Source organism: Cheilinus undulatus, linkage group 12 (genome assembly GCF_018320785.1).
Source record: "Cheilinus undulatus linkage group 12, ASM1832078v1, whole genome shotgun sequence".
NCBI lineage: Eukaryota > Metazoa > Chordata > Actinopteri > Labriformes > Labridae > Cheilinus > Cheilinus undulatus.
The window spans coordinates 30,793,294-30,817,688 of record NC_054876.1 but is presented as its reverse complement, the minus strand read 5'-3'; the positions used below and the strand labels follow the sequence as shown (position 1 = coordinate 30,817,688).

Sequence of the window (24,395 nt, the reverse complement as noted above, 5' to 3'; positions counted from 1 at the left end):
TGTGGTAGTGTGATGTGTAAATATCTCCAAAAAAGCCCAATAACTTTAACCTTTGACCTCCTATATCCAATTAATTAATTACTGTGTCAGGGTCTATATTTATTGCAAAGAGTAAAGAAAATCCAGGAAAGTGTTGTTGAGAAGTTACATTCACAAGCAAAGAATGGACATCAGGCCCAATGAACTTGAACTTTGACCTGGAATCAGTTCATCCTTGAGTCACAAACAACCTGTGTAAAGATTGAAAAAGATGCCTCAAAGTACATCTAATATTGCTAAGCAGGGAACAGGTTTCTTTCATCTGGACATCTGCCTGATGAATGCTCAACAGTCATGAAGTAACTCTTAGTACAACTCAACAGTCACTGAGTCACTCTTATGACCACTCAACATTCACAGAATTGCTCTAATAACCACTTAACAGTAACAGAATCACCCTAATTACCACTCAGCAGTCACCGAATCACTCCGATGACCACTCGACAGACACAGAATCACTTTAATGACCACTCGACAGTCACAGAATCACTCCGATGACCAATCAACAATCACTCTGATGACCAATCAACAATCACTCTGATGACCACTCAGCAGTCACAGAATCACTCTAAATACCACTTAACTGTCACAGAATTGCTCTACTAACCACTTAACAGTCACAGAATCACTCTGATAACCAGTCCGCATTTACAGAATCACTCTAATTTCCACTCAACAGTCACAAAGTTACTCTGATGACCACTCAACAGTCACAGAATCACTCTGATGACCACTCAACAGTCACTGAGTGTCAGAAATTGGAGCTTTCACTTAACAAGCACCTTAAGCCTGTCCTGCTATTTCAGCTTTAGTGTGGCTTTAATACTCCACTCTCCCCTGTGGTAAAATGCCTCACCTTATATGCACATTTGCACTCAACACTGTAAACTATCCATAATTATCTCATGTTCCTCATGTAGATGTCCACATCATTTATTATCTAATTCTTCCGATTATGGCTAGGTCAGTGTTCTTGCACCCTTTGCACATCTTACAACCATACTTTCAATAAACAGATATTTTTATACACTAGAAAAAGTACCTAACAAGAGATTGTTCATATTTAAATCTCACATTTTTATACTTTTTTTATACTGAATTATTTCTTACTCTTCTTTCTTTCTCTAATATTTACTCCTGTACATTGAGAGAAAAGCTAACTGGAATCAAATTTCTTGTTGTGTAAGCATTCTTGGCCCATAAAGCTGATTCTGATTCCAAATGTAAAGCCCAATGGCCTTGAACTTTGACCTATGACTCAGAGAAAACACTTTGTTACGTGTGAAGAAAAAACCCTGAAGTGTAGTTGAAATATGTTCAAAATCAAGGAGTGCACATAAGGCCAAGTGACCTTCACCTTTGACCTCCAAAATCTAATCATTGAGTCAGAGTGGACATTCAAGCAAAGTTTGAAGAAGAGCCCTGTAAGGATTATGGAGTTTTTGCATTGATAAGAACAGCTTACAAGGACAAATTGATAACTTGAATATACATAGTGCCTCTAGCCTCAGCTATGGCTGGTCTGATGATATAAAAATAAAATGAAAAGATACAGAAGATAATTAACCAAGTTACAGTATCATTATGACTGAATCTTAGCAAAAACACTTGGAGAAAAAAAAATGTCACTTTAAATAACCACCATGAACCCTGTACATACCTAGATCAAGATTCACTGTTGTCAGTTTAAAGCAAACATTTCACAGGTGGCCAAAAGATCCACAGAGGAGCATTACAACCATCATTAGTATGTTTTTCTTCTCTGGGTCGTCCTCTTTATTGGCATGTCTGAACAACTCAAGCAAAAGGGCAAGAGGCCAGAGCAGGAGACATTTCCTACCACCCACTCTGCTGCACTCTGAGGACAATTAGATGTCGTATTGTGTCGACAAATATTGACCTTTTTTAGGGCAGGAAAAGACAGACCTGCAAACTCCATTAAAGGCAGACAAATTGACCATCTACTGAAATGTCTGCATTTGCCACTTTACTTTCTTTCTACATTTGTCAACTGGACCATGAACATGACGTCAAGAGCTAAAAGATTTGTTAACATGAGGATACTTTTAGTTCAATTTGGAATTGATATCAGCTATTTTTTCTTGTTATCTTGGGACAATGATAGTTGACTGGAAAGCATCTGTAAATGATAGTTTTTCAGGGATATGTTCATTTTAGTCTGATTAGTATGACAGGAAAAGCAAAGAACTCAACATGAGATGTGATGATAAAGCATCTTTCTGCCTCGCTGCTAAAGAAGATTACACTGTAAGATAGTTGTATTAAGTGGAACTTTTAATTTCATGCTTAAAAAGCGTAAATTCAGCTGATGCAGAAGATTTCTTACTTTCTAATAAATGTATCTAATCTTTTTCCTGCTATGAGTCAGCAATTAATAATGCTAAATATTTATATTGGTCAAATTAAATAACAATGAACCCCCCCAATTGAAATGGAAAACATCTTTAAAGTCCTTTAAGATTTCATTTTAACCAGGTGCGTTCACTGCAAAACAACAAGGTGCATCTTCAGCACTCTGTTGCCTTTTCCTATTTATTTGTAATTTCAGCTGAATGTGCCCAGCTATGCCTTTGATTAAAACAAATGAGAAAATCCATTTGTGACGGCACTCCCGCTCTCCTCCCTTTTGTCTGAGTCTGAATCCTAATGAATGAGACACAACTGCATGCTCTCTGTTGTGCATTACTCCACTTTCTCTGCAGCCTATTTTTCTATTCCAAGCGTGCATTTTTGTCTCTCAAGTGTGGAGAAATCCTGAAACAAATGCTCCAGCCCTTCTCTGATGAAACTGATTAATGTGGAGGGGATTAATGAACTGCCTTCCCCATAATCTGAGATAAAGAGAAAAAAGACTTTTTTAAATCAAACGCACCACTCACTGAGATGATTTAAAGATGTTACACAAATTATTAACTGTGTGGAAAATCACGTCTGACACCTCATCACCACACACTGGCATTCATATTACCTATATTCAAACCAGTGGCCTTTTTTGCTTCTATATGTCCTAAAGCTGCATTGGTATTAATTTTAGCTTAGTAACCAATCAGACACTCCTGACACAGGGGTACCTTAGTCAAACAAAGATGACCAGAAGAGACGAGCCCCACCCATCTCTGCTGTTAACTTGTTATTGACACAGATGAATACCACATAATGAGGAGGAAAGCTGTTTAAAAGTGGCTCACCCTGTTAGCACTGCAAGCTACTCACAAAGCATTATCAGGTTGCTGCCCCCATTATTATTTCGTAATTCCTTACTACTTGAAAAGTGTCATAGTGTAAATACAAAAGGCCTATTTTTAGGTGTAATTAATATGGAAGTGCAGTTTATAACAGGCACCACAAGACTACACTGTAGTATTACAGTGGCCAGGGGTGGAGTTCTGGTTTACTGGAGAAACCTGACCATCAGATCAAGTAGCTGTTGGCAGAGAATAATCATGATCCATCAAAATTAAGCAGCTCAAAACATAAATGAGATACAGTAGTAGCAGCTCCCATCTATGACATGATGTCTGCTGTTTCTGTGGCAATGATAAACAATTAGCATTTGTCCTGGAACTCATAGTAGATGCCATGACAAGACATAGATCCTTACAACTATAAAAACTAAGTTTGTTTCTGAATTTGAAAACTGTTAGGAATTACTTGAGGTATTGTTTTACCTTAGGCTGTATAAAATATAAATAAGAATTAATGTAGACGTTTCAGTGCAATATTAAAGCTGTGACAGGTGTGTCAAAGAAGGATAAGGCTCACAAAAGTAAAAAAAAAATTTAAAAACTCCAGCGTGGTTTAGCTTATTTTTGAAATCGATTAAAACACACAACATTTCAGTCTAACTGAAAGTTGCCCTTGTCTCCTTGCATGTATTGGTAAAACCAATACATGCAAAGCAATGGAGTGGAGATAACGACCTGCTGTTGAAAAAAAGGGAGGTTTATTGGTTATTCACTATGCACACTTCAGCTCCTAAGGGACGAAATGATAAATTTAATTTGGCTGTAATTCATTTAGTCCCTTCAGTCTTTAGCTAAATGCAATGCTATTATGTTTTAAAGAGATGTTTTATATTTGTAGGTTTTAAATGTGTGGCTTAAGAAACACTTGATGTGACACTCCACCCCATGCTGGTGTTGTAGATCTATTAAAAAACCCATTGAGCCTTTCCTTTTCTGTGTAAACCTTGATAGATAGATAGATTTTATTTCAGACTCAGGGTCCATTCACGCAAACACAAGACAGGTAAAGTTTACAGTTTTCAAGTTTTCTAATGTTGTTATTTAAGGACATGTTTCACTTTATATATCTACTAATTTATGAACTGTGAAGATGTATGATGATAAACTAACCAGCTCCAGGTGATCACTCATGCCAGTGTTTCCCTGATTGGATAACTGAAATGCAAGGCAGTTTTTTTTTTTATTTACTGAACTGTTTGTATTCTGCCCTCATATCTGATGAAGGTCAATTAAACTGAAACATAATGGGTTTCAATAAATATCAGCAAAAATCGAGACAGAGCAAAGGAGCTTTTTAGAACTTTCCTAAGACATTTCAGTACAAAAAAAATCTAATAGACTATTAAAGAGAATCGAGTGGAATCCAGCATTATTTTACAGATGAAAGGCAATGATTGTCATTGTAAAACATTTTAGGCCTTAGTTAAATCAGTGCTTTTGAAATGTCCTCCTTGGTACGATTACAATCTATTCATGAAGAAAAAGGAAAAAAAAAATCACCTTATTTTAGGTAATTGTGTCTTTATTGTCTGATATTTAATGGCTTGAAATACTGTTGATGTTTAAATGTGGCCTGACAGAGGGCAGCAAAGATCCATGTAGCTGCAAAGTTTGACTGATTAGAAAATAAATAAATCACATTTATGACAGTAGATCAAAATTTTACATTTGCAAATGTTCCTAAAAGTTATCGAATGCCCAACGTACAAGTTCAGTCTAGATTCAGGTGCATATTTATTTTTATTATGCTAATGTTTGACTTGAAAAGCATACATTTTACATTTAAACAGACACCTAAAACAATGATTTGTTTCAAGCTTGTTGTACAGTTTTAAAAATATCAATGGTGCTGATTAAGACATAGGCAAACAAAACAAAACAAAACAAAAAAACTATTTTTTGATGGTTATACTGATGATTTATTTTCATTTACAAACATACAAAAGCTCTGACTGACTCATTTGTTTGTTAATCTAAGCTAAAAATTTTCCCAGGATGCATTTCTGTGTGTGTATTTATTAATTAATCAGCACCTCGGGGAAGTTTTGATGTCACTTTAATCTTTTGATCAAAATAGAGTGAGTGGGAAAAAATGAGGAAGCAGGGAGCATGCAAGAGTGAGTGCATGTCCTCATCAAGTTTAAATATATCCATACTCTCATGTGAGTCACTGTCAGTTTTGGGCCAGAAAATAAATACATGACACACGTTGAGGTGTTTCCTGGGTCTCAAGTGTTATATGATTCTGCCGGGTGAGTCATTATGCCGTCAACGAGAAAAAAAGCAGCATCGGTCTCCTTGTCCTCCCACTCTGTCTCTGGGAATGATGCGAAGCTCTGAGCCATGTTTTAGAAACACGTTCCCTGAAACACAACACAGAAAAACACAGAAAGCTCATAATTTATTACCTGTGATCCTTAATAAAGGGTTTTACTGCCAACAAAGCCTACATCAATGCAACCTATGAGCTGGGAGGGGAAGTAGCTCTGTTTCAAACAATACAGCTTCTACTCCCAGATGAGATGAGCTGCACAAGATAGTGATTACCAACACAGAAAACTTTTGTTGTGGTAAGTTTAATTGTATCTAATTAGCCTCCAACTTCAGCAAGATAAAGGAAGACAAAACTGTGGTTGAAAATCAGACTTTGTTTATAAAGCTGCACAGCTTGTAGTGAGATGACTGTGATTTCAAGCAAAGGTTTAATAAATGCTTTGAAGGCAAGTAAAAACTGTGCTTTTGAAACATTTTCTCATTCTTCTCTAAAATATTCCTCCTGTGTTTATGAACTTGGAGCAGACAAATAATCTGTTTTGGCCTGAAAATATGTGCCATTTCCTTTTTTTAAATTTTTTATTTTTAAGTTCTGAAGAGTTGAAAAAGATTCCAGGATCATTTCTGAAAGTTACTTTTAAACCTGGGACAAACAGCCGATATTTAAAACAATTTGGGCCAACAAACTACAGTTTTTTGGCATTTGCTGAAACACTATGGCCAAAACCATCCAAAGAAAACAATGTTTATTTATTTTCAGTTTCAAAAGAGATCCAATTCAGAGGTAATGTTTTGATGGCAGTGAAATGTTAATGCACAAAAATGACTAACACACTAACATTTGTGTGGATGTTGAGGTTGAGTTGCTTCTCCAACAACGCTTTCTGCAAGTGAAAGCTGTGCGCTAAATAGCCGAGCAGTCACATCACTTCAACAATGCATGCAACAATGCAACACAATTCTCTTGTGAGATTATCTTCAACATTAAACTACTCATTTTTAAAATTACTATGATCAATAACACATCAAATGTTGTACCATTGTGAGCAGGGGCAATTTTAGGATGTGATATTTGGGAGTGGTTGTCAAGTCCTCCTACAAACCTGTAATTTTATTTTACAGAAAAAAATATTTCCCTACATATGAGACTGTGATGAGCAATTCTCATAAAAAATAAGAATTGTTAAAGAGTTCATTTTTTATGGATGTTAATAATATTCAGTTGTTGGGTGTATATCGATTTGTAAAATATTCAGCATAACAGGAAATTCTACTTAAAGATGAGCCTTATTTAAACACCAGTACCTTAATAATAATACACCAATTAAGTTCTTAATGCAGGACTTAACATGTAACATTTCATCCCTGAGTATTATCACTATTCTTTTCTAAAGTAAATCATCTGGGCCTTTTTCCCACCTCTACAATGACGCTACTGTAAAGTAAAATAGCTCAAAACTAAATATTACCTCATCAAAACTAACCCACCATACTTTGAGTCTTTCTGCTATTGTTTCCATCCTTACACAGAATTACCACTTAGACCACAGATTTCAAACTCAAGGCCCGGGGGCCAAATCAGGCCCCCAAGATTATGTCATATTTATGTTATAACTGGCCCATCAGTATGAGGTCTGCAGATTTCCTCAAGTATGAAAATGTAAACTTATCCTTGATGGTTTAAGATATCCTTTTGGATGCTCAAACTCTTTTGGATGACAACCAAATCCCCTTTTATCACGTGTGCCTCACTTTGTTCAACAAAACAAGGGGTGAGGCAAGCTTTCCGACTGGCAAATTTATCCCACGAGCTGACCACTTCATGCGTGTTCAAAGTTCCCTGTCCCAGTGATCTGAAAACTATGAAGCAAGTTAATTTTAAGAAGATGACTGTGAGTGAGAAGATGGGTTGTATGTCTACTCAAGATAAAACACACACCATATTATGCTATCAGTGCTGTTGTTTTAGGATTTTTCTCATATTTCATAGAACTTACTTTCTAAAAATGTCCCTTAATCATTAAAATTTGATAATATTACAATTAAGTTTAGCCAAAATAAATTCATAGGAGTAAAGCTAACACTCAATATACAATATCAAACTTAAGTTGGGATGAACAGAAAAACAACTCTCTTGGAAAAGTTCATTTTTAGCCTGCATGTTAGTTGCTTAATTTTTACATTGTTTACTGAGTGCATATGAAACAGTCATTTTGATAATTAACCTCACAGCATTATCAGCGAATCACTGATCTCACACTCCTCTATCCATTTGTCCATTTAACCAGCAATTATTCTCATATTGCACAACTCCTGACCATAGCCATCAGTGGAAGTACACTGTGGTTTACAGCAGGACATGTATGATGCAAAGCTTGAGTCTTTCTAGTGTGCTCAATCATGTGAACATGAGGAAGAGTGGCTCCAGCGGGTGAAAAAAAGAGCCAGTCTGACAGAGGTGTCTCTACTGAGGCTATTCTCGGACGCACACAGCATGGATGGTTTTTCACAGATACAAGGCTGTTATGAATTCCCACAATTCTTTGCTTTCTTAGCAGAAAAGACTCCATCTTGCCTTTGGTCAAACAGGCATTACCCCATCCTCGCTCTATGCAGACAGGCCACTCATGCGCAGCCTATCTTTGTGAAGAATGATGACTTTACATGAGGAGAGGTGGGCCACACATTAAGGAAGAACCTCAGGGAAATATGAAAAAGGCTGACACAGAAAAATGATTCACCAGGCGTCCTCAATAATGTGTTCATCTAAAGTAGAGTGTTACGGTCTTAACAGCTTGGTGCGTTTCGTACGCCTCCAGTCAGAGGTCAATTTATGTTTTAATTCAACATTACAAACGGCCTCTGAGGGCATCAATCTGCTTTTAAGAATCAGTTAACACAATCTCCATGGTAATGACTAGAATGCAAACATAGAGATGCAAGTGTAGTTAGGTTTTCTGCATTATGCACATCACCCATGTATTTTAAATACTTTTATATCTACTTTATCTTACTACTGTAATTGGCGGCCTGTCTGTCTGTGTGCCTGTTTTTGCACACCACACCATTGTTCCATTGTCCTTGAGACCTCTCAGAAGACTTCTTGGGTGTACAGGTTGGAGACTGGTGCCATAATAAAATAATAAATATGTACAGATTTTCTATAAAATCCCCAAATGTTGCAGCAAGTCATCATTCAATTTCTGCTGCGTTCCCTTTACCTCAGAAGTCGGATATCAGAGCTGGGAATGATGAGTTGAATGTATTCCATTTGCTACGAGCTCTTAAAAGTAAGTGACAGAGCCAGAAAACAACTGGACTTAGGATGAGATGATACAACTGCTCCAAGATCCCTGATTAAAGTAAACCCTCTTTAAAGCTCTCCTCTGCACTCATATAAAGCAAGACAATATAGGAGATGTGACACGTGTTGCTGTTAGAATCATTCACTGAGAATCACAGTTTAATTTCTGTTTTGTCTGCTGTAGTTGCTGGTTCTGCGTAAACATATTTGAACATGGGTCTGTCCCTGCGCAGCCAGCATCACAGGGCAGGTGAGCCACATGATGCTTTGTTAAAGCTCCACTTAAAAGTGCCTGCACTAAAACTTTGTAAATAAGTCAAAAGGCACAGCTGTACTGCTCCACTTATTGTGATGTTGGCCTATCATCGCACATACGCAAAGGGGCACAGAGATGCTGAGCTACAATGCAGTTATTTGGTTGAAAACCAAACTTTTCCATGCAAATTTACCTTATTGCATTAAGCTTCTAATGATGAGGATGGTAACAACACGGCATAAATACATCAGCAAGAGCTGATGGAAGCTGATAGACTTTCCAGAGATCAGGAAACAATATCATTTCTGTTTGACTTTAAAACAAATTATGTATAAATAAGGTTGGACAATATTACTTTGACATTGCTATTACTAGGGATACACAACATTATCGGTCTGGTATCGGTATCGGCAGATATTAGCGTGAAAAGGCAAATGTCGGTATCAGCAGATATTTACATCCGATATTTTGCCCATGTATTTCAGCATATATCAACTGCAAATTTTGTCCATATAGACTAATAGATTAGTGGAGTTTTAGGCTGAAACAACAGACCTATGTCTGTTGAGGTCTTTTACTTTATTTATCCTCATTCTTTAAACTTTAAAGTGTTTTTTAAGGACTTAAGTTTGTTTCCTTGGCCATCCTCAAACTTTAAAGTGTGTCCAAATGGACTTGAATTTCTTGTCCGAAAAGCATATTTAAATATTGGTATCAGTATCGGTTACAATAATCTGTAAGTATCTGCATATCGGATATTTGCAAAAATCCAATATCATGTATCCTAGCTATTACTAGATACCCTGTTTTGTTTTCTTAATCAATGTGTGGCAGTGTTATGCATGATGAGGATGTGTTTGTTGTAATCAGAGAGAAAACTTAATGTGGTGCTTATGTAAAAATGTCAATATTCCCTTTAATTAAATGTCCATTATTCTGAATATTTAACATAGATTGTCAGAATCCATGCGGGATGTGGGCCGGGTATGACACACCTGTTGTAGGTGGAGGTGGAAGTGGATGGCATTCAGTGCGGGAGCCGGTAGTAATGTTTGATGTGTTATCTATTATTATTATCATCTCTTTGTTGACTCCTTTACTGAAATCATTAATTCAGTCATTAATCATGCTTGTTCTTGTTTTTTTTTAAATTGCTCAATATATTGTGTTTTGCTTTGTGTCAATTTTGCCTTGCCTATTTCTATTAATGCTCCTGATGTTCAAAAACTTCTGTTTTTAGATCTGTGAAGCTCTCTGAATTGGTCTTTCTATTAACACTGCTTGATAAATAAACTTGCCTTGCCTTTTTCCTTTAATATTCCAAAAAAGGCCTCTTTTGACACTAATGAAACTACTCTACAAACCACGCTTGTAATAAACAGGAACGTGGATGCCTAACTGACCATGCTTCATGGTGATGTAACTTTGCAATCTGGTGCAATATGACTAATAGTTCACGCCACTGGGTGATTTTATTTCTTATAAAGTCTTGGTCAGAGTTAGTGTTTCTAAGTTTGTTTTTTGCCTTTAACCTTTGACAACTTTTTCTGTATCACACATTATTTGTCCTCAACACTCTGCATCACTGCTTGAAATCTTCAGTGTGCTTTACAAAACCCCAAACCTGATATCCTGATTAGATTAGTTGGAACCACTTGATCCCAGATCGATTCGTTATGTTCCCTCAAGTGCAGCTTTTAATATTAAGCCTTGTGTCTTCACTGAGCCACCTACTGCAGCCACAGCCTGTGGGGGCCTTGTCAAATTCATCTTTTCAACTATAAAAAATACTACCAGCTCTATCAAAATGCATAATGAAACATTATTAGAGCCTCAAAATGATGCCTTGGGTTATTAACGCTTTGATGACAGCAAATGGAAAAGTTTCTTAAAAGCAGGCCCATGCACTTTGATACATCTAACTAAAAGGGAAAAGCACCTAACACTTACTAGGGAGAGAGGTAGAACAACATTAAAAGTGTTTGTGTGGGTTGTGTGGAGGACAGTTAGCTTTTCAAAGGTAATCAAAGGAACTCACCTGCTGTCTGAGCAGGGTTGATTCCTATGCCATCTGAAAAGAAAACCAGGAAAAAAAATGTGAATAAAACTTTTTGGGACAATCGGCAGCACAGAACATGACACACAAAAAAATTTACAAGATCAGCAGTTTATCAAAAAAAACAACATGCCACAGGAGACAACACAAAATTGGAGAATTCATTCTGCAGTGGTTAAAATGAATCTAATATCTGACATATCTCAGCTATATTTACACAAATCTCATCTTAATGTATTTCCCATGATAGCTTCCTTGGTTTTTGGACCTAAAGAAAGTATTTATACAATGCCTATAAAAGTACACCCAGGGGGATGTTTTACCCTCTCATTATTAATTTAATAAATCAATCAAAAAATTTCTATTGAATTGAGGTCTGGGCTTTGACTTGGCCACTCTAGAACATCCACCTTGTTGTCTTTAAACCATTTCTGTGTTGCTTTTGCTGTTTGCTTTGGTTCATGTCTTGCTAGTTCTCCTGCAGACTGATTTGATAAGAAGCATCCTCACAGCATGATGCTGCCAATATCAATAAAAGAGTAAAACATTCAAGGCAGTGAATACTTTTTATAGGCACTGTTACCATGTATTTAAGTATTAGATGGTCATTTAACACATAATTTTATCTTAAAAATTATGTTTACGGTGTTTATTTGTTGTAAATGACCTCTCGTAGCCCATTTGCAATACATCTGATCATCAGACTGTAGATATCAGAGTCTGATGTCTACAATGCTTTGAGAAGCACTACTCTATCAGTTTTACTTGCCGGAAAGTGTGAAAGTAAAGCAGAGATAACTACACCTAAATATACAGTATATAAATGTACTAACATAAAAATGTTGCTCAAACCTAAATATGCAGTCCTTAAAACACACTTAATGTTCAAGGAATGAGGACAAAGAAAAAGACTTAAACTGAGGTCTGTTGACTTCAAACTCCACAAACTTATTCCTACAAAGATGATTTTTACAGTATATTCAGTATTCACTGACTGCTTGTTCCCCTTATAATTATGACTTTGGTAGTACATGTTTTGTTAAGGTTCAGTCCATTGGAAAACATTTTGGCTTTACAGGCTAAAAGTTCATTTATTCCACACGTACATTTATTAAACCTTTTCAACTCTTATGCTCTACTTAGCCATACAAATGGAGAGAGAATTCATTTTCAATCCCTGTCTCTTAAATCTTTAATAACCATTCCTGCTGTAGGTCAGCTCTAATTAGCCAGTGTTCAGTTTCTAATGTGAAAACATAATGTTGGTCAATATTACGCCAATATGTGGCTTCTAAGTTGGCAGGAGACAAGTGGTATTAGTGTGTTTGCATTTCCTGCAGAGAACAAACACAGATCGATGCAGACCACAGATTACTCAGTGTTTCCTAAACAGAATTAGTGGAGACAGAGAAGCTCATCTTGGGCTTGAAATGCATTAATAATTTATTTGTTTATTGTTTTGGTACATTTTATCAAACCTTAATTCCAAACTGAGTAAAACTGTGGGGGGATTGTGTCTGTTTTCTCCTGGCTGAGTATGTAATAAATGAATGATTGATGATTTTAAGACAGCATTTCTAACATTTTTCACTCAAGGTTCATCTTAATACTTTATTCTTCTATACTTTTTATATCCCAGGTTTTAAAACAATAAAATCTCTGTTATCTTAATAGTTGCTAGTATCAAAAAGTACTGAAAAAAGAAGAAAAGAATAGCTTAATGGAGTGCCAGTGGCTGATGATTTAAGTCCATTATGTGGCTCCGTTCTTGTATGTTATTTCCCAGTCGCGCCTTTTCTTCTCCATCGTCCCATGAAACAGAGCCACAAAACCCCAAAAATAATTCTTTAAAAAAAGCACATCTATTTTTTTCAACTGGCGTGACAAAGACAGATAGTTTTATCTACATTGCACAACAATTTTAGACAGAAATGACCCAATGCCAGTTGCCAAAGACTTCTAATTTGTTGCTAACTTGAAATCTTATCATCCATTGGTTACCCCTGTACTAATTTGTTTAGACTAAAGCACACTTCACAGCTTCTTGTTGACTCAAACTCAGCTGAGTTTTCAAATATTTCAAATCCAGAGTTTATAAAAGACTTAATAGTCTTTCTGAAGGTTGGTATTTCTTAAGAAGTCCAGGAAACGTGTCATTTTTGGGCTTAGAGTCTTTTGCTGAAGAGACATAAACCCATTTGTTGAACCCTCCAAACTCACCGTTTGTTATAATTGCAGTGGTTGCTGGCGGCACTTTGAACTGTAAGAGAAAATGAAGCACAGGAAAATGATCACACTCAAATCCCTCTTTGAGACTTTGACAACAAAAGCTTCTGTTTGACATTTCAGAGATTTAAGCATGGCTGAAATACTTTGGTTTTAATAACCAGAGACATGCTGCCATCAAACCCCACTCAGCCTGAAGACAGTTTGAATAAATCATCAAGAAAGAAAGCTGCATCCACTGAAGATGCAGACTGAGATTCATACAGTTACGATGTCTTCAGACACAATTTAAAAGAAGAAAAAAAGAAAATAGTATTTAAGACATTTTGTTTCTGTCATTTAAACATTTGACAAACATATCTTTTTGCTAACAGTTGTGTATTTACACATACACTTATGCAAACAGTCAGGAGACAGCTTGAGGAGAAGATAGCAACGCTTGAATTTCTGGAAGAAAATCACTCAGCATGGTCACAATAAATGTCCTACTTTAGGTTACGACCAAAGAGGATGTGGGCTGCTGAGATTTGCAGTGAAGGGTGCAGGGAAGAGCCTGTTGACGGGTAGATAAGGTTAGCTAAGTGCTGCTCTACAAACTACTGCCAGGTAGCACAAGTAGCATATGGAACAGGACAAATCTGGAGTGAATGTTTTGTTTCATGTAGCATGTAAGTGGCCGAGAAAATCTAGTTAAAATGACTATGGTAAAGATGTCAGTACCATTAAATAGACAAAGTTGTAATTTTCCTTTAAGCTTATGGTTTTTCTTTCCCTCTGTCAAACAAAAAATAACATAAATAAAAATCCTTTAAGACACGAGTTAAAAATTTACATATACTATTTTTTTTTAAACTGACTAATTACTTAAAAAACTACTCTGGCACTTGAGCCTTGCACATGATACTCCTGGATTAGTTCTGCAAAAAACAGATGTCTAAAAATCAGAAATGAAGCACAGTTGATTGCCACAGAAAAAAGTAAAAAATGTATATCCAGTCATAAGTAATCATTACAATCTATGAGCATGCAACTTTACAACAGAAACAAATTAAAACCCTGTCTGCACATGTGCAGAAAACATAGAAATCCAGAGTAAATAATAAAACGTATTCACCCCCTTGGATTTTTTACAAGTGCATTGCATTTAATAAATCAGTCATGGTGTCATTGGCTTTTTGTGAAAAATAAATAAATAAAAAAATCAAGTGGACAATGCAATTTTCCAGGATTTTCCTACATTTTATTGCATTCATTCTACCCTCTACTTTTACAAACCTTCCAGGGTAGGCTGCTGAGAAGCATTCCCACAGCATGATGCTGCCACCACCGTGCTTCACAGTGGGGATGATGTGTTTGTGATGATGTGCAGTGTTTGGTGTCCACCAAACATAGCGCCTTATTTGATGGCCAAAAAGCACCATTTTGGTGTCATCAGACTAAAGACCATTTTGGAACTTTCTTCCACTTGACCATGAAGTCTCCCACATGCATTTTGGTAAAATCTAGTCGAGATTTGACACAAGTTTTCCACATCAGTGTCTTGCTGGCCTTACTAGTCTCACTAGTCTTACTAGTCTCCTTCTTGGCCTGATCTAGGCAGACTTACACGTGTGCCATACTCCTTCCCTTTCTTGATGATATATTGAACTGAATTCCATAGAGAACCTTTTGAGCTGCTTCAAGTGTTCTTTTGTCTTCATGGTGTAATGGTAGCCAGGAATACTGATTAGGCAGTGACTCGACCTTACAGATACAGACGTCTTTTTACTAGAATCATGTGAGACACATTCACTGCACCCAGGTGAGACTTCTAGCACCAATTGGCTGTCGAATTAGATCAGTCACTTTAAAGGGGGTGAATGTTTATGTAATCGCTAATTACACAGCATTTAATTCACATTACTTTGTAGAAATCTGTTCTCACTTTGCCATTAAAGAGGATTTTTTTTTTTGCCAAAAAGCAAATTTATATGGACCATGATTGGTTTATAAAATCAATGAAAGGGTAAAACATCAAAGGAGGTGAATACTTTCTATAGGCACTGTATTAGACAGGCTCTAGGTCAGAGTTGTGTGTTTGCTGTTTGTGGCACTGCAGCTTTTTCATGACCTTTAATTATAACACACATTAAGAACATTTCTGTTCATGTGCCAGTGACAGCCAGTATGCTTCTTTTTAACTACATTCCCCTGGGCAGATTGTTGAAACCTAGTTTGTGGCTGTAGGAGTTGAACAACAGTGTCAGGATGTTTCTGTCTATTTCTCTGATTATGTCATAAGCAGATCTTATGCAATAACATCCAGTATTTTCTTGTTGCTGTTTTTGTTTTTCACTGGTACATGCTTCTCTGTGAAACAAAAATAACTTAATAAACTTCCTATGGTGCAACACTTTCCAAAAACCCCTACAGAGTCTGCAGAAGAAAGTTCTAACTATGCCCCACTCTTCTTCTCTTTTCCAAAGGAACTTTAAAGGAGCCCTACATGATAAGACAAGTTCATCTCATTAGATAGACATTTATCTCACATGTACATAAAACAAAAAACATACACTAGATACCTGTTTTTTGAGAAAATTTGAAGTTATAAATTCATCAGGAGGCCGCCATGTTTTAGTCCTTTGGGTAGTGTGACATTATCGAGCTACAGTGGGCACGTGCCTACACTATTTCTATGCATCCATCACCGATCAATTCTTTACATTATGAACATGATCACACTGTTGGTGAAGGGAAAAAATCCTGAAGATGTTACTCTCAGTATAAATCAAAGTGAATGTAGTCATAGAGGCAAAAGATGCGAGTAGAGCTGGTATAGTGTCTGGATGAGAGAGAGTGAGTGGGGCTATCTGTGAGGGCAGTGAATCCTGGCTGTTGACACCCATGCAGCTCTAAGTACCACTGCTCACACCTGGTCTGATCATCATACTGTGACTTAAAAGCTTTGTGACAAAAGATTTTCCCCCAAAACAAATAGTCATTATTTTCACACTCGATGAAGCTGTTTCCCTGCCTTTTCCGGTCAGATTTTGACAGCCAAATCCTGACATTTATTTCAGTAATATTCAATTGCTTATGATATTTTTTTTTTTCAATGAAAGCACAGAAAGAAAGCTTACCTCCTCAGCTGCAAACTTCAACACTGCTGTGAACGGCGTGCTCTCTGGGACACTTAATCTGTAGATAAACATTTCAAAAGCCCATTAAATCCAGTGTTACATCACTCACCGTTAAACAATTTGCTTTAAAAGCACTAACAGCTCTTGATTTAATATCATCTTTGAACTTGCTGACCTGGGCATCGATCGACAGCTGCCCGGGATGCTTTACTGGTTCAAAGAAAGTCAATTACACTTCATATGAGCTCTGTAGCTGCCCATTTACTTTGACTTAGAAGACAACAAAAGCAAAAATTCTTTTCAGAGTTCAATTGACCGTAACATTGCTTTTGCCAGAGTCCATTCTAAATCAAGAGACTTCCAGTTGGGAGCATCTTCAATAACCTCCACAACCACTGTACCAAGCAAAAGGCAACATGTAAAAAAAGTCACATAAATACTAAAACCTAAATATCAGGGATGCAACTGACCTATGGCTAAGTCCTGCCCTCAAACGCGATGAGCCAATCACAGTGCATATAGCCACTCCAATACGCTCAGACATCGGCTGCCTGGACGTCCATTGAAATGAAGAGGAGAAAGTCAGTTTTCGTCGGGTTTTATGAGGTTTGTTTTGAAATTTTAAGTTTAAAAATGGACAAACGGTGTTCATGAGGTACATGCGACTCCAGCACAAGGTATCCTGAGAGGCTGGGCAATGGAGTGTATTTTTTACCCTTTCCTAAGCCACATCTGAACCAAGAAAAGTGTCTTCTTTGGATAAAAGTTTTGCGGTAGACCACAACATCAACTCAACGTGGATAAAATGAACAACATCTGTTCTAAGGTAAGCCAACATTGTATTTGAGGCAGCATATTGTCACTTTGCTGGAAAGAAATATAAAGTTATCTTTAACATCTCTAACGTTAGCTAAAGTTAGCCTAGCTCCTAGCTGCGTTGTTCGTTGTGTCACGTTGTTTGTTGTAATCAGTAATGAAAATGAAACTTTTCTAATTATGAAAACCTACCATACCATCTTAACTGAGAGGGAGTTCCTACTTCTTTTATGTGAATTATGAGCAAGTCAGTCGAAGTGATGGTGAGCTGAAGTTCAGTCCTCTGCCAGTATTCACATGATGCCTCATTTATGATCATTATTATCGCCTCTCCTCATACTAAAACATTAACAGCTGCAGCACAGCCTTGTCTGACCTCATTAGAGAGCCGACTCCCTGTCAACACTTTAAGGCTACAGTGGTCTGCATGGACTTGTTATTTTGGAGCTATTTAATTGCGATGACTCAATTCTTAATTCAGTGTGAAAGTCTGTCAGGGAATTTGGCTCTGCATTATGCAGCATTGAACGGTTGAGGGAATAAAATCAAACCCAAATATGAATGGATATTCAGTGTGATTTTTTTTACATTTTTTTTCTTTATTTGTTTGAGCTGTACAGAAATGGTATACTGTGGCTAGTGGCTGTTATGTATTTGACATTCAAAGATAGACACAGGTGAGGTATGCAGTTGTAATGAAGTTGTATTATTTTGTGTAATTCAGTCAAAACTGTCTCATGGTCTCCTGTTAGTAATGTCCACAGGCAGGGTAAACACTGAACATACTGGACTATGTAAATGGACAGAAAAGGTGGCTGATTCCTTTATTAGGTAGCTACACCTGTTTAACTGTTCATTAAAGCAAATATCTTACCAGCCAATCACATGGCAGCAACCATACATTTATTTATGCAGACATGGTCATGACAATGCCCCAGTAGAAATCAAGACTCATCAGATCAAGCAATGTTTTCAAATCTTCTAATTTTGTAATCTTGGTGAAAACAGGAGAGTTTGTAGAAGAGATGTGTTTGTTTTCCAAATGATATCAAACCAATAAACGAGTTCTGTAAAACAAACTGTTGCCTCATTTTTGCACTAAATGATAAAAGGTATTCATACTATCAATAAAGGCTTGGATTGTTAAAGACTATCAATAAAGGTATTGATTAACAAAAATGTAGATAAAAATCTCAACCCAGTTGCTTTATACTAATACTAAGTCCTTACTTCAAGTAAGTCAGTTTTCATATCAGTTTACTTTGAATTAATGCAAGTATTGCTGCTGCAACATCCCGAGTGTTTTACACTTCTATTTTCACAATTTGGCTTTTTAAGTTAGTATACAGAAAATGAATGTTTTCAATAAAAGATAATGTAAGGACATTTTATTGACTTAAACCAGATAAAATGTGTTTGAGTTTTTGTTGGCTAAAAGGAGACTACAAATTTAAAAGGTAAATTACTAAAATGTGACAAAACCAAGTGAACACCATAATCTAAAGACTAAATGTAAATAGCTATCAGAATCAACACAGAGGTATTAAGTATTCATATTTGTACTCACTATTGGGGAGTACCCTTGAAATACCTTTACTCGGTCTGAGAAAATACTGGCAGAGTAAACAGTAAACATCCGATATTATCAGCATGATAAATGTATCAGCAGATGTTAGGCTAGAAAGCAATTTATCAATAAAATTTCAGCCAATATTTACAATTGATATTCCAGCTCCACAAATGTGTCGCTATCAGCTGTTAATATTGGCCATATGAACCCATACACTATATTGTCAAAAGTATTCACTCATGTATGCAAATAATTGAAATCACTTCCAAGGCCACAGGTGTATAAAATCAAGCACCTAGACATGCAGACTGTTTCTACAAACATTTATGACAAAATGGTTCGCTCTCAGGAGCTCAGTGAATTCCAGTGTGGTATTGTGATAGGATGCCACCTGTGCAACAAGTCCAGTGGCGAAATTTCCTCGCTCCTAAATATTCCACAGTCAACTGTCAGTGATATTATAACAAAGTGGAAGCCATTGGAAACAACAGCAACTCAGCCACGAAGTGGTGGGCCACATAAAATGACAGAGCGGGTATGCTGAGGCACACAGTGCGGAGAGGTCGCCAACCTTCTGCAGAATCAATCGCTACAGACCTCCAAACTTCATGTGGCCTTCAGATTAGCTCAAGAACAGTGTGTAGAGAGCTTCATGGAATGGGTTTCCATGGCCGAGCAGCTGCATCCAAGCCATACATTACCAAGTGCAATGCAAAGCGTCGGATGCAGCGGTGTAAAGCACGCCGCCACTGGACTTTAAAGCAGTGGAGACGCATTCCCTGGAGTGACGAATTGCGCTTATCTGGCAATCTGATGGATGAGTCTGGGTTTGGCGGTTGCCAGGAGAACGGTACTTGTCTGACTGCATTGTGCCAAGTGTAAAGTTTGGTGGAGGGGAATTACAGTGTGGGGTTGTTTTTCAAGAGCTGGGCTTGGCCCCTTAGTTCCAGTGAAAGGAACTCTGATTGCTTCAGCATACCAAGAGATTTTGAACAATTCCCTGTTCCCAACTTTGTGAGAACAGTTTGGGGATGGCCCCTTCCTGTTCCAACATGACTGTGCACCAGTGCACAAAGCAAGGTCCATAAAGACATGGATGAGAGAGTTTGGTGTGGATGAACTTGACTGGCCTGCACAGAGTCCTGACCTCAACCTGACAGAACGCCTTTGGGATGAATTAGAGCAGAGACTGAGAGCCAGGCCTTCTCATCCAACATCAGTGTGTGACCTCACAAATGCGCTTCTGGAAGAATGGTTAAAAAATTCCCAGAAACAAACCTTGTGGAAAGTCTCCCCAGAAGAGTTGAAGCTGTTATAGCTGCAAATGGTGGATGGACATCATATAAAACCCTATAGATTAAGAATGGGATATCACTTAAGTTCATATACGAGTCAAGGCAGGTGAGCAAATACTTTTTTTTTTTTAAGATTTATTTTTGGGCATTTTTGTGCCTTCATTAGATAGAGGAGGACAGTGGATAGAGTTGGAAACAGGGCCTCAGGCCGGATTCGAACCCGGGCCACCCGTGTACACGGGGAGCGCCTTTAACCACTAGGCCACCTGCTCCCCGTGAGCAAATACTTTTGGCAATATAGTGTAAGTTAGTGGCGTCTTAGGCTGGTCCAACAGACCTGTCTCAGCTGAAGTCTTTTTCTCTATTGCATCATCCCTCCTTACATTTTGAAGTGTGTTTTAAGGACTGACATTATCAATGTGTTCATCCTAAATGGAATTATGTGTTTTAAGGGCTGACGTTTTAGCTCTGAACTGCAATAATAAATCAGTGCTGATACATGCAAAAACAATTTGGATATATCAGCATATCGGATATCGGCAAAAATCCAATATGTTATATTCCTAATTCAAAGTCTATATTAAGATGCCTTTTTCCCTTCAACTAAGCTATTTAATCACTGGTTCTAAGAGTCTTTTATGTACAGTGTTAATGATTAGTTCGATATATCTATAGAAGTCTATATTTGGGATGCACCGTTACCATAATCTTCATTAACCACAATAAAAGTAGAGCTTTAATGAACAATTGAAATAACATCTGCTTTAGGTACAGTTCAAATGTATGGTAGCTCCTCAAATTAAGATCAAAATGAACATCTGCAGATGAAAATGTCGCTTGTTAAAACCACACTGGAGTGTGGGTTTTCCATTTTCTTGCCTGGCACAAATGCTCAGAGGTTCGTCTTATTAGGTCTTATGAGGTCCACTGGACAAATGGACAAACTCCATCAAAAATGTTAGCATAGGAGAGGTAATAGATGCTTGAGATGCAATAAAGACTGGGGTCCATTGATTCACAATAGTACAGGACTTTTGGGCAGCCATAGAGCTACAGAGAGCTAATTCTGTGTCCAGTATTGAGTACACTAGGTGTCTTGCCAGCAGATGTGTCCAAACATGTGTTCGTAGGTGAAACAGACTCTTGCGTGGAACAAAAGCACAATAAAAAAGCATAATCACAAACTGAAAGAGCAGTCCGATGAAAAAGTGCCGTTATTTTCAACCACGATGTCTGCTAAGATCAGCCTGTTATATCAGGTTCACATACTATGTTATTACACTGTTTGGCCAGAGAATACATGAAAACTCATGTAAAGCATGACTCTTTTTTTCTAGGTGTAATCACTGTCAGCACGTGAATCACAGCCCTGAGCAAACAGCTGTTCCCTTATTACAACGACTAGATTTTAATACATCATTATGTTATTCAAAAGCTGACTGATAAACAAAATCTATGGCAGCGGTGGTCTAAAATTAGTTAAACAGAAATGAACTGTAGCTGAATGCAACGGTACAGCTGATGAGAATTTAGTGTACTCACACTTTGTATGGTAGCCGGGGATCCGACGTCAGCGTGATTTTAAACGTTACTTTAGACCTACCGAAGAGGACGACATGAATGTTAACAGCGTCTTGATACAGACAACTAAACGTGAAACTCATTCAGGTATAATATTGACAATATAGCAGAAACTTACATCTTTAGAGCGAGTTAACTCCCTTTGCTGTCTGTTTATACACACCCGGAAGTCCGAAGGACCCGTACATACACGTCATCCTTCAAACCCTGTTTTTGAACAACGTTTATAAATTCGTATTAGCTGTATTCCCCATGTTTTCACTATATGTTTCTAATTTAGCTTTTTGCTCTACTATAGTATAATACTGTCGAGAAATTGACGTAAATTTGTGCTGGTTTTGGACAGGCATTTAAATGAGACGCCCAAACGTTTGCCGTAAAGGACCATAAAACGCGCACAAGCATTTTCTTTGGCATAGTGGAGATAAGAGGATGTCCTCTGTAAGGTGATGATGAAGTAATAAAAATTTCTCTGTCTGAAAAATTTGCTTTTACTGAACATGGGCAATCATTAATTGTATTTCCATACAGGGTCATGTCACCTCTATGAACATGCCTTGATTAAAATGTAACTGTGTAATAAGGCCAAAGTCCCTAAAGACGAATGAAAAAAGATAATACTGCATATTTTATCAGATTAAACCTATTGAAATAGTTTATCTCTCACGTTTTTCTGTCTTTACGTGCAAAGCAATTTGTTTTTATGCTCTATTGAAGGCAGATATCAATACCATGTTTCTTAAATTTAGTTTTCAGTCCCATTTAATCCTATCTTGTTGTTGTCATGTTGGTATTGAATGTTTTTTAATTGAAAAAAGAGAGCAGGGAATTTCTTTTTGAAACAACAAGATGTCTGTAAAAAGATCCACAACAAACCAGCAGCAGCCTTTTAAAAACAGTGTACCATGTTGGTTTGAACATAGGTCCTGCCTGTAGCAAAAGAAACTAATTAATTGTTTGGCCCGTATCATACCTGGCCAATCCCCATGGACATACCCCCGTTACAGTAGCAAAATTAATATGAATACAAACCTTTACAGGGTTTTTACAGTGGGCTATAAGAGTATGATGGGCAGCATTAACCCTCTAAAATATGATTTTCTATGTTTAGCCCACAAATCAATGCAATGTAATAGAACAAACAGTTTGTCCATGTCTATGTGTTCCTGTAAAGCGTCCTTGGGTTTCTTGAAAGGCACTATATAAATTCAAGTTATTATTATTATTATAACAAAAGAAGAACTAAATTATTTAATCTGGAAAAACTTACTGGTTTACAGATAATCTGTGTACTAAGCAAAGTACTAATCCTGGCAAAGAATTTTGAGCCTGGTTGATGTAGCAAAGCAGGTGAGTGTCTTAAATGATTAGATAATTGGTTGTCTGGCTGCACTGGCAGAGTCTCTGCTTTCTGCAATCCAAGTATGCCACTTTCTGATGCATCCTTTTTGTCAACGTGTTAGTGTTGCCAGCATATCAAAATTTAACTTCAATATTGATACTAAGTTTGGCATGGAAATACTGGACACTGAAACAAAACTAGAAACTGAACGTTACTGGTTCAATACTTGATACCTAATGAATCAGAAGTAGGATGTTTACAAGAGGTGATGCAGCAAAGTGTCAAACCGGTACATGCTCCCATACTTGACCTGACCTTATCATACTACTGCCATGTTTTATAGCCTAGCTACTCCATAGAAAGGTGTGTTTGTCACTAAGGTGCTAGGGTGAGCTGTTAAGTGTTTGCTTGCTGCTACGACACTGCTTCTAAGCTCCTTAAGCACATTGTAGGGATGTCCCCCTATTTCCCCATTTGGCTAAATGCTGATTTAAACTGTGTTTGACCTTCTAGTCTAAAGAGGAGAAAATACTTAGAAAACAGTCCAATTCCTTACAGAGTCATTTTGTCAGCTGGTATGATGTGAGCCTGATATACGTACAGCGTGGCTAACATTAGCTGCTAGCTCTGCCAGCCTTCATTCCTCTTTGCAGTTTAATAGCATTTTTGATATGTGGCCTCTTTTCACTTCGTTTGAGTATATATTAGTTAAACCCTTGACAGACTCAGAACATACCATGTTATTTCCATTAATAACTTGAAACACTGTCATACCATGCTGTTCCTACTACAGGCTAACTGCTAGCTTCTCATATTTACATTTGGTGAAGTGCTGGGGGAACACTCAGAAATGAAGGCAGCAGCCATAAACTGAAGTTACAGGGGCCTCTAGTGGCGGGAGGTTCATTACAGTGTAAAAGAGCATTATAGACCAGGATTTCAAGCCTGAGTTTATAAAAAAAAAAGACTGTTAATTAGTTTAGCTGACACATAAATCTTAAGTCAGCTAATTTGATAAACAAATTTTAACCGTGCGCATCCTTAGCATGTAGGTCCAATAAATCCATTGGTAAGCCACCAGTGTCTGCTCTGTAGGTAAAGTGGTTGATGTGCATTTCTCTCATTGTGGCTAAGACACATGCTGTATTAAACTGAATGGATGTCTTGAGCCGCTGACAGCTGTGTACTTCACCGTTGACACTGCGCCTGCCCACCTTGCTTACACTGCCATCTTGTGGAGACCCACATAAA

General features: G+C 37.4%; 1 protein-coding gene across 1 annotated transcript; it reads right to left on the bottom strand.

Moving 5' to 3' along the window:
• Window positions 1-5,020: 5,020 nt before the first annotated feature.
• On the bottom strand, window positions 5,021-22,075 carry ufm1 (ubiquitin-fold modifier 1). The gene is made up of 6 exons (XM_041802262.1): window positions 21,921-22,075; window positions 21,764-21,820; window positions 16,541-16,598; window positions 13,416-13,455; window positions 11,178-11,210; window positions 5,021-5,668 (listed from the first exon to the last, which is right to left on the bottom strand). Coding segments are annotated over exons 1-6 (285 nt in total). The 5' UTR covers window positions 21,923-22,075; the 3' UTR covers window positions 5,021-5,573.
• Between the last annotated feature and the right edge of the window lie 2,320 nt (window positions 22,076-24,395).